The sequence below is a fragment of the Octopus bimaculoides genome, chromosome 19, assembly GCF_001194135.2.
Source record: "Octopus bimaculoides isolate UCB-OBI-ISO-001 chromosome 19, ASM119413v2, whole genome shotgun sequence".
NCBI classification, from domain to species: domain Eukaryota; kingdom Metazoa; phylum Mollusca; class Cephalopoda; order Octopoda; family Octopodidae; genus Octopus; species Octopus bimaculoides.
Window position 1 is genome coordinate 4,221,828 of NC_068999.1, and position 12,056 is coordinate 4,233,883.

The window sequence follows — 12,056 nt, forward strand, 5'->3', positions numbered from 1 at the left end:
AAGAACCGCTGGAAGGATTCAGATGAAACTTTCAGGGATGTTTGGCCTCATAACTTGCACAAATTGATTACATTTTGGGATTGATCCGGAACCGGACAAGGATTCTGGATTATTTTTCTGGTTTTTTAACTTAATTTTTGAGGGGGGGGGGGGCAAACCCACAAATATATACCACAGGCTTCTTTCAGTTTCCATCAACCAAATCCACTCACAAGGCTTTAGTAGAAGACACTTGCCTAATGTGCCATGCAGTGGGACTGAACCCAGAACCATGTGGTTGGTAAGCAAGCCACTTACCACACAGCCACTCCTGCACCTATTTATTATTATTATTATTCCTTCATTTTCACAATGGTGATGATGTTAACACTGGATCGTAAAAGATACTGAGAAAAAAGAAAAATGTAAAAAGAAAGAAAAAAAGTAACTCCACTGACCTGTTGGAAGTACAGATGGTGTGAGATTGTTGCAGGAATGCGACGGGGGTGGCCCATGCATGTGAGGGCTGCTGGGGACACCTGGGTGCAAGTGTGCTGGTCCTGCATGGTGACCATGGTGATGAGGGGGGTTGTACTGTGGGTGGGGCTGTGTTTGGTAATGTGAGTTGAAGGGGCTGTAATACTGTGCAGCATTGTTTGGTCCACCCTGCAATGACAACAAGAAGAATTCATGAGTCAAACAACAACAACAACGACGAGAGCATCAAAATACATGCAAAGACATGGTGACCACCCTGGCTGAGACTCCAAACAGGAGATAAGAGTCTCATGAAGAGGCAGAGTTTGTCATGATTACTCAACCTCCTACAACAATTTTCAATGGACAAATCTGATCCAATGATCTGCATCACTGGTGATGAATGGGAGAGTCCACATTTGAAGGGATGACGGGTAGGTGATGTTCCTTCTTATTTCTTAAAATTTTTTATGCACCCTTTTTAAAGCCTAGCCAGGCTCATGGGCCCAGCTTCCCAGTTTCTATGGCATATGTGTCCCCCCCTCCCCAGCTGGACGGGACGCCAGTCCGTCGCAGCGTTACTCAAGAAACAGGAAGAAAAAGTGAGAGAAAGTTGGGGCGAAAGAGTACAACAGGGGTCGCCACCACCCTCTGCCAGAACCTCGTGGAGCTTTTGGTGTTTTCACTCAATAAACACACACAATGCCCAGACTGGGAATCGAAACCACGATCCTTCGACCAGAGTCCGCTGCCCTAACCACTGGGCCATTGCGCCCCCACGATGTTCCTTCTAAAGAAGAGTTAAGCAAGTTCTTTCCCATGTTAATTCCAACCCAGCTTGATGCCTTATCGATAATTATAATAACGGTCTCAAATTTTTGGCACAAGGCCAGCAAGTTTGGAGGCGGGGATAAGTTGATTATATCGACCCCCAAGTGCTCAACTGGGTCTCATTTTATTGACCCCGAAAGGACAAAAGGCAAAGCTGACCCCGGCAGCATTTGAACTCACAACATAAATTTTGAAAGAAACGCTGATAAGCATTTTGTCTGGCATGCTAATGATTCTGTCATACTGTCTCCTGATATAGTGACCACCCTGGCTGAGATTACAAACAGGAAATAACGAGTCTCACGATGAGGTGGAGGTGGGCATGATTACCCCCCCCCCCCTACAACGATCTTTAATGATAAGTCTGAACTAATGATCGGCATCAGTGGTGATGAATGGGAGAGTCTATATTTGAGAGGGGAGGGCAGGTAGGTGATATTCCTTCAAAGGAAGAGTTAAATAAGGTCTTTTCCATGTTAATTCCTGTACAACAGATCATCGTTAACATTGATGCTAATTAGCCAGCATCCTATCCCTGCTCAACAGAGAGCCATATCGTACAGTTATAATATGTTTTAGTGTGTGTGTGTGCGCATATATGTACAACTAGTGTGTTTCTGTATGTGCAAGTGAGTATAGACGCGTAGGATGATCAGTGGTGTGGTGTGTGCGTGCATATGTACATGTATGTATCTGTGTATGTAACTGCGTACAGATGTTTGGGAAGTTCTTTGTGTGTGTATATATATATACGTGTGTGTAATTAATATGTGAGTGAGTACAGATATGTAGGAGGCTCCATTTGTCTGTGTGTGTGTGTTTATATGGTTACATTCACACACACACACATCAAGTCTTTAATAACTGCTTATTATTATTATTATTATACAGATGCTGGCAGAATCGTTAGCACACCGGGCAAAATGCTTAACGATATTTCGTCCATCTTTGTGTTCTGGGTTCAAATTCCGCCACAGAAACCATGTAAAAACAGACGACTGGAACCTAATGCAACCTTTAGGTTTGCCTTTCCCTTTAGAACTATCCAACCCATGCCAGCATGGAAAACAGATATTAAATGATGATGATGATGTATCTACCGAAATTTCACACACACACACACATTAAAAATGTACGTATAAACAGTTGATTGGCTGAGTTGTGAGAAGGTCAGATTGATTTGTGGAAATGCTTTCTGGTTCTCTTGCTTTCAGTTCAATCAGAAAAAATGGAATCGGTAACCAGCATATTCTATATTATTTCTGTCTGTCACAAGCACTAGGCATATGTTTTCATACCACACAAGATGAAATTCCAGATCCTAAGTTAGTAATCTAACTCATTCTTTCACAGATTTAGTCTAATGTGTTATTTACCAGCATTGAGCTTTTTAATCGAGTTTGTAGCTTTTTGTTCTGAGAAATAGGCACACTTTCATGAACGAGTGTGCACGTGTATGTCTACATATATATCCATGTGTATATCACGTGATCATGTGACTGAGCAACATCATTGGCCGCAATGTGCTTTCGCATTGTCTTGGCCTTCGAATGACGCCACTCCACTGGCTGGGTGAGCAGGTCAAAAGGGGAACTGGAGCAACACAAAATGAAGTGCTTTGCTCAAGAACACAATGCACCACCCGGCCTGGGAATTGAACCCATGGTTTGTCAATCGTGAGTGCAATAACCTAACCACTAGGCCACATGCTTTCACACACGTGTGTGTGTGTGTGTGTGCATAATGGGCATAAAAACAACTTTATACACACACACACACACACTTGTGTTACTGTTTCTCTACAACTAAGAGAAATAATTTTTAAAATCCCGTGTCAAGTTTCGCAAAACAATCTGTGTGAATAGATGTATATGTATATATATGTATATATATGCGCATGTTTGTGTGAATTTCTCCTAGAGCCAATCTGAGGTTTAATTTACTAATCTGTGGATTAACTGTTCCTTGAGTGCTTCATCTTAACCTAGTCTTCAGCTTATTGGTGTATAAGTGTGTGTATTTATAAATATGTATGTACATACAAACGTGTACATATATGAACACACACATACACACACTTATACTCAGTGTAAAGTTACAATGTGATATATTACATATATCATTTTAGTATTAACTTTTGATATTTCAATTCCCATTATAATTTCAAATTCTGAAATCAATAGCAGTGACACTGTGGGTAGGGGTTGATTCAACCAATTATACACATTTCTGTACAAATTATAACCATTATCATATACACACAACAGATTAGACTGTTGGAAAAGAAAAGAACCTTAACATCAGGCTACAAGTAACCTTAGATGACAAGACCCCCACCGAAGTATCCCAGCTGTCCCTAATAACACTTTTCTGAAGCTGTACTAAACTGGGTTTTATGCCTATTTCCTCTATCCATCTGTTCAAATCTTTAGGGATAGTTAACACCATTATTATTATTATCATTATTATTGTTTCTTTTTATCACAGGTTTTGTTGGAGCTCCTGGAGTCTTGCATACGTAATGGGCTTGCTCCTTGCAGCCTACGGTACCATGCTATCCATTCTCTTCAGCTCTCTAATACTTTCCTGATTATTCTGGTTGTGCCAAACACGCGAACCTTTTGTAACAGTTCTACTGGGCACCCTATTCCAATTTCCTTTATATTCTCTTGATGCCTTCTGATACTGTCCCCAAGGACCCAACAATAATTGGCACTATCGTCACTTACTTCATTTTCTGTAGCCGGGCTATTTTGTACTTAAGAGGGGTTGTATCTATTGATCTTTGCACCTTCCTTCTTGACTATTCGTGGGTCAAAGGGGCACACAGCATCAACTATACAGTGCTTGTGGTGCCCCTGCTCTGTTATGCTCTAGCACCTGATCTGTTTCGATAGGGAAACCCCAGAGGATTTTGCTAGTTTCTGCGGTTTGTCCTCATTCCACATCTTGCCCCTCTCTAGCCCCAACTTTTCACACAGTTTCCAATGTAGCGCTTTTGCTACTGGGTCACGTCACCGCAACTTGTAGTGGTTTTCGTTATTACTAGTATTCCGCCGAGGTCGACAAATCAAGAACCAGTTGAATACTGGAGTTGATGTGATCAACTGTCCCCCTCACCACAACACCCAGGCCTTATTATTATTACAAAGTACCAGCTAAATACTGGATTCAATGCTATCAACTGCTCCCCTTAAAAATTGCTGGGTCCTTAAGATTCCCTATAAGGTTTTGTTGTTAAAATTTTTATGTGCATCAAATCGCTTATACATCCTCAATGCACAAAATATTTTCACAAATTTTTTTATAGAATTTCTAATAATATTTAATTATAAAAATAGGGTTTTTTTAAACATTAAATTGGTATAAGGGTCCATCTGAATAAAAATAGGGATCAAAGGGGCCCATAGATAAAATACAATTGAGAAACACTGTGATAGACCTTGTAAGGTGGTGCCCCAGCTTGGTCACAAATCAAATGACTGAAACAAGTAAAAGATACAAGTACATACAAACACACACACACACACACACGCACCACCTCCCACCCCACCAGATCCTTACACCCAGTCCTTCTTCCCCCTCAAGTTCTAATGCCATCCCACCCCCCACCGTTTAAGTCAACATTGAACACAAAAAATATAAACCAGAAAAGAGAAAGAAAAGAAGAGGAAGGGATGTTTGGTAGGATGGATGATGATGATGATGCTGGTGGTGGTTGATGGTAATGGTCTGTGAGGATGTGCTGAATGGTAATGGTTGTTGTTGTTGCTGTTGTTAATGGTGGTGGTAGTGGTTGGTGGTGGTAGTGGTTGGTGGTGGTGGTGAAATTTCTGTGTTGCCTACAGAAACAGTGTCAGGTTGCCAGCCAAATTGTGAAGTAAGAATCGAATGACGAGGTGGAGGGGAGGGAGAGAGAGAAAGACAGAGAAGGAGAGGTAGAGAGGTGAGGGAGGGGAGAAAGTGCTGTCTTGCATAAAGATGTTGAATTAAAGTCTTCAGTTACTGTAGTTCTTAGAGAGGAAACAATACACACAGGCACACACACACATGCACACACACACACACACAGAGGGTGGTGCTCCCACATGGTCTTAGTTATGATGGCTGACAAAACTAAAGACTACATTATGTATATAAACACATTCCACATAACAGTTACATGGAGAGAGAGAAATATCACAGCAATTTCGGATCTGCTGTTTATGTATGGTGTGCGCGCACACACACACACACACAGTGTTGCGTTGTGGTGTGGTTATATGCTGTGAGTTCCATTTTGTAAGGGTTACATGTTATGGAGTCCCAGCTTTAGATGTTTTTTTTTCAGATGTGATAAAAACCATTTGTGCAATGCTGGTGATTAGAATTCTCAACACTGGACAAATAAAGAGGCCCTCACGGTAAGGCTGAAGAGAATAGAATCCGAGAGTGGTTGGCAGCAATTCCAGCAAAAGCCCCAGCATACATTGACCAGGATTTTGTATTTGTCTTTCAGGGTGTACTCAGTTCTCATGTTTTGCTTGGAAAATGACAAGGAACAACAGAATTCTATGTGTGACTATACAAAGATTGAGTAAAGAAGAATGATGTCTAGATTTCTCAGACTTGAAGATTCTGGGAATCCAAGAACACATCCTGCAAGCCACATTAACTTTATTCTTGATGTGGATGTCCCAGCTTATATTATGGTTTACAATTTACTCTGAAGTCTCTTAACATCATTACTGGATACCATAAAAGATTCTATCAAATGGAGAGAATATTCTTAAGAACATCCTCTTTGACAAAATTTTTTCCTCGTTCAATTTCTTTTTCTCCCATTGACTACCATCTTTATTTTCTTCCCAACCACTCCTGCCCACCACTACATAATGTGTGGTAGCCATGTATCTCCTGTTCAGCAAGATCCCTGTTTTTGTCCCTCTGTCATACTTTATGCCCTTCCAAGAACACCTTCAGAAATGCATCAATGAAAACAGACACCACATGATGGATGTTGTTCTCCACACTTGATTTTGACAAATACTAATTCAATACGAACACGTTGATGTCAATAAAATTAACGAGTAAAATTAATGACTTTGTGAATTTTTCAAAAACGTCCGTCCTCTCTGCCCCACCCTGTACATGCAGAGGTATTCACATAAACAAGTTGTGTCTAATGTGTGTGAATAGACATGTAGATGTGCTTAAAAGAATGATACATACAGGAATTACATTCAAACACTGAAGCATTTCCCACTACCTAGCAACCCCCTCTGTCTGTCTCTCATTCTCTCTGTATATAAGACACACACACACACACACACACATTCATCATTCCTATATGTGTGTGAATGAATATTTTGCTGCTATTATATGCTACCATCAAAGACACACACCATTCCTGTTCGACAAAAACATCTCAAGATGGATCACACTTGGACAAATACACAGTATTTTCATTTCTAAGACCCACCTTTTCCTAAAGCAGCCCCAACAAAACCACTGCCCCATGCCTTTCCCCTTCTCTCTTCCCTACCAGGTTTCAATGTGGATCCCAGTATTGAGTCAACAACCGTGATTTAGGTTTTCAGGTTGCGTACACCAGAGGAACCTATTCTGAAGACTATTTCGGGAAAAGTGGATACGGACATATGTGTGCGTATGTATGTATATAATATATGTATGCGTGCATGTGTGTGTATATCATAATATTGTCATCATAATTTTAACATCTACTTTTCTATGCTTTCATGAGTCAGACAGAAATATGCTGCAACAGAGTTTTCTCTGTGGATGGTCACCTTTCTTGCCACCACCGACTGCCACTTCTTTCCAAGTGATGTGAATAATACCCCAGCTTGTTGAACCACAAACAGCTTGGACAGCCTTTCGCAGTGGACGGTAAACAAGGAAGACCGTTTGTGAAGCCACTGTTTACAAATAGTGAGTGACCACATGTACAGACGATGGGAATTTTCATATACGCAACAAGCTCCTTTCAATTTTCTGTCAAAGAAATCCATTCAGAAGGTTTTGGAAGACTCGGGGCTGTAGCGGGAAAGACTTGCCCAAGGTGCCACACAGTGGGACAGAACCTGGAACCATATGAAACAATTAATATATGTACATGCATGTATGTACAAATAAGTATATATATATATATATATATATATATATATATATATCATTCGTTCCTTTTATGTCTGTTTTCCCATGCTAGTATGAGTTGGACGACTACTTCTTAAGGCATTATTTTACAGCCGGATATGACCTTCCTGTCTTGGATCGAAGAAAAATAATGCAGCTTATTGTTAACATCTCATTCATTCATAAACACAACCGATGGCTCAAAGTCTGGCTGTTTGCACTAACACCACCACCACCACCACTCTATCTCAACCCAACCCCCTCTCTACCTAATACTTCATCAGAGTTACTTTTGAGATGTGTGGACACATGTTGTGTGACATGTGGCAGTATTGATGGAGTGCCGTGTGGTAGTGAAAGGCAGGTGACAAACCACTTTATCAATCTTCAAGTGGGGTGGGCATAGATGGAATCAGAAGATAGAATATTTTCCCCAGACTGTTTCTTAAGCAATGACATCCTTATGTAATGATGTCCTGGTGTAAAGGACATCCTTATGTAATGATGTCCCAGTGTAATGACATTCTGATGTAATGACGTAAGGGTGTTCTGATGATGAGAAAGTCAGGAATGATGGAGAAAACTAATGGATTAATTATAGCCAATAAGAAAAAGATGAAATTACAAACACACAAAGATGCATATATACGTATATACACACACATACATACACATATATATGCACAGACGTACATATACACACATAAATGGAGATGAAGAAACAACGCAATAAAAATGGGAAGTTGGTATTTGAGAATGCAGCAGAGGATATCTGTGTCTATGAGTGTGGAATTCTGTGAGATGCATAGAGATTAAGATGGGTGTATATACATCATGTTGTATGTGTGTATAAAGACCACCATGGATAAGGAATAAGAATTATGAGAATAGAATATTTGATTTTGAGTCTATGGATTGGGTGTGGGTGGGTGTGGATTGTGTGTGTCAATATATGAATTGTGTGTGTGTCAATATATGAATTGTGTGTGTGTGAATACATGGATTGTGTGTGTGTGTCAATGTATGGATTATGTATGTGTGGGCATATCAATACACGGATTGTGTGTGTGTACATGTGGGTATGTGTGTGTCAATACATGGATTGTGTATCTGTGTAAGTGTGGATTGAGTGTGTGTGTGTGTGTATGTGTGGGTGTGTGTATGTGTGGATTATGAGTGTGTGTGTCAGTGTGTGGGATGTGAATGTGGGTATGTGTGTGTCAAAACATGGATGGTGTGTGTATGTGTGTACATGTGGATTGTGAGTGTGTGTGTGTGTCAACGTAGAGATTGTATGTTTGCGTGGAACTAATATAGATTGTATGTGTCTATGTATGGATTAATGTGTGTGTGTGTGTGTAAGTTATGTGTGCTTACATGTGTGTGTGTGTGTGTGTGTATCTGACATCTTGTTTGAGAATCTTTACCACTGGTTGAAATGAAGCAGACAAAACATTCCAGAAACCATCCACAGCAACAACAAGAGTGGCATCAATACATATTAGGCTGAAGGAAATATATAGAAAAAAACTGTAGTAGTAGTAGTAGTAGTAGTAGTGGTGGTGGTGGTGATGATGTTTATCATCATCATCATTATTATTATTATTATTATTATTATTATTATAACATCTTGTGTTGTTCTTTAATGTTTTGATTCATATTAGCCCTTGTAGCCAATAAAATAATTAATTAATTAATTAATTAATTATTATTATTATTATGTAGGCTGTGAACTGGCAGAATTGAAATATTTAGTTGAACAAATCAAGCCCAGTATTTATTTTTTCAAACCTCATACTTTTTTTATTGGTCTTTTTTGATGACCCACTAAGTGATGAGGACATAAACAAACCAACACCAGTTGTCAAACGGTAATGCTGGAATAAACACAAACACACATAGATAGATAGATACATACATACATACATACACTTATATATATATACACACATAATGGCTTCCATGCAGTTTCTGCATACCAAATCCATTCACAAAGTTTTTGTAAGCCCAGAGCCATGACAGAAGACCCTTGCACAAGGTTGGGAAGCCAGCTTCTTAAGTACAAAACCACACCTGCACCTTCTAAACCAAAGGTTTTCAACCCCCAGGATTCATACGAACCCCCTGGGGGGGGGGGAGCGGGGTCCATGCTAGCAAAATAGTAAATTGGGTATTTACAATAGTGTTTTAAGGATCCCTGAAAAATTTCGATTTAGGTGTTTTTATTGCAAGAAACATCCAGGATTCTTTCTCGGATGTTTTGGAATTGTTCAACCTACACAAGAGAGCATGGGTGAAAAACAACATAGGAATTTCAAAAGAAGTCTCTAAAAAACAAGTTTTTAAACATCGAATGGCGATGAGGGTCCACCAGAAGAGAATAATAATCAAAGGGGTCCCTAGGTCAAAAAATGGTTGAGAACCCCCATGCTCTGGACAAAATATCTGAATTTGCAGAAATATCAAACAGCAAATGTTGACGGAGATATTTTTGAGTAAAGATTCATTATGGCTGAATGTGGGTGTGTCCTGGGATGCTAGGGTGGATGTTATGACCCTTTATGGTTAGCTGTGTGTATGTGTGGGTGAGTGGGTGAGTGGGGAGGAACAGGATGGGCATGGGGACGGGTGTGGGGGGTTCTCTGGAGGATTACTAGAAAGGAACCAAAATGATGTAGCTTGCTTGTAAAGTGTTTTCCTGTGTACTGCAGAAGATAATTAGGGCCCAGCGGAAGGGGTTAGGGTAAGGTAGGAGGCGAGGGTGGGACAGACAGACAGACACAGATGTTCAGCTGCTGACTGGGAATTCTTCAAATTCCACAGTTGTAAAACTGAAAATGCTCCTATAAGATGTATTACTGCCATCACCACCAACACTACCAGCCAAAAGAGCAGCTACTATCTTGCATATGCTAGAAATAGCAGCCAAATCTCTCAAATCATACTTCAGCATTTGAGAAAAAAAAACACACGTTAGATAATGGAGTCTTAGATATGCTATGTTTGAATAAAAATAAACAGGATGGTCTCGGATAGAATGTCTTTAGTCATAAGCTTGCTTGACCAACAATAATTACCACCAGCACCACCACCACCACTACTACTACTACTGTTGAAGATGGTGAATGGCAGTCTAAACTAGCAACTATTTCCATGACCTGCTGCTGTCTTAACAGGAATGATTGTGACAGACTGTGTGTGTACGTATGTGTATATATATATGTGTATGTATGTATGTACATTTGTGGGCAGAGCAGAGCTGAGACTGAACAAGAGGATAATGGAATGGTCGGACAGCTGGTTGGTATGGGGTGGTGGTGGAGGAGTAAGGAAGGTCTTGGAGATGATAATGAGGGTTGAGAAAAGGTGGAGGAGAGAGAGAGAGAGAGTGGAAAGAGACAAATAGTCTAAACCTGAAGCAATCCAAATAGTTCTGTGGTGTAAATGGTTCGCACTCTGGACTCCAAATCCAGCAATCAAAGTTCGAGTCTTGGTAGAACCCAAGCTTCTCACTTTCTTTTCTTTTGATATCTATCAGTGGAATGGAGAGGGGCCGCTGGGATGCATGGGCAACTGCTGGTCTTTCATAGACAACCTTGCCTGGACTTGTGCCTCGGAGGGTAACTTTCTAGGTGCAATCCCAGGGTCATTCATGACCGAAGGGGGTCACTCATTAAAAACAGTGGTAAATGCATTGGTTAACGTAATATTGTCAATATTGTTTGTTTTAATTATTAATTACAATGTATGTTAGTGAACGTGGTAGCATCAGAACTGACGACGACAGCATCGAGTTTTTGTTTTGCCCCGATTTGTAACACAACAAATAAACTTCCATGGCCTCCACCCCTGCCCCACCCACATCCACACAGAACAAACGTTCCCCGCCACCGCCACCGTCACAAGAGTCAATAAACTGTCTTTAGTATTCTACAGATGAATACATACAAGCATAAGAGAGAGATCAGGTATACGTGTGTGTATATATGTGTGTGTGTGTGTGTGTGTGTGCATGTGATGTTGCACACTTCAGACACATGCAGCATAACAGACACATCCAGACAGCAATGCACACACATACATGTTTACTACACAAAAACACGCGCACACACACCTTGAGCAGTTGAGACAACAGGCCTTTGTTTCTCCACAGAAACATATTCAGTGTGTTTGTGTGTGTTTAAGAATATGGATGACAGAGAAAGTATGTGTGAGTGTGTGTATGTATATACACACACACACATATTGTATTTAAGTACATGTGAGTGTGTGTGTGTGTGTGTGTATATATATATATATATATATATATGTGTGTGTGTATGTATGTATGTATAAGTCCACATAGTCAAAGCCACGTCATTTTATGAAAGACATAATTTTCAGATGACGGTGGTGGTGGTGGTGGTGGTGGTGGAGGGGTTCTGAGCCTATGACATCAGCACCATCACCATCACCATCAGTAAAACTAGGGCAGCACCACTGCTGCCACCTCACATTATCGCAACATGTTACACGAGTAAATAATAGAAACTACACATGGACGCTGGAAATAGCAAACATCCCCCCCAAATCAGACCACTGCCATTGCAAAACAGGACACATATATGTCTGAGAGAGATTAAAAAAAAAAAAAA

The 12,056-nt window shown here is 40.4% G+C and overlaps 1 protein-coding gene across 1 annotated transcript in view; it reads right to left on the reverse strand.

Moving 5' to 3' along the window:
- The window catches only part of LOC106884054 (fibronectin type-III domain-containing protein 3A), a gene marked incomplete at its 3' end in the record, with an annotated part of 245,776 nt that overhangs the window by 41,740 nt on the left and 191,980 nt on the right, over window positions 1-12,056 (reverse strand). Inside the window, exon 6 of the mRNA XM_052974886.1 lies at window positions 438-645. Within this exon, the coding sequence (XP_052830846.1) occupies window positions 438-645 (208 nt within the window). The remainder of the gene's footprint in view (window positions 1-437; window positions 646-12,056) is intronic.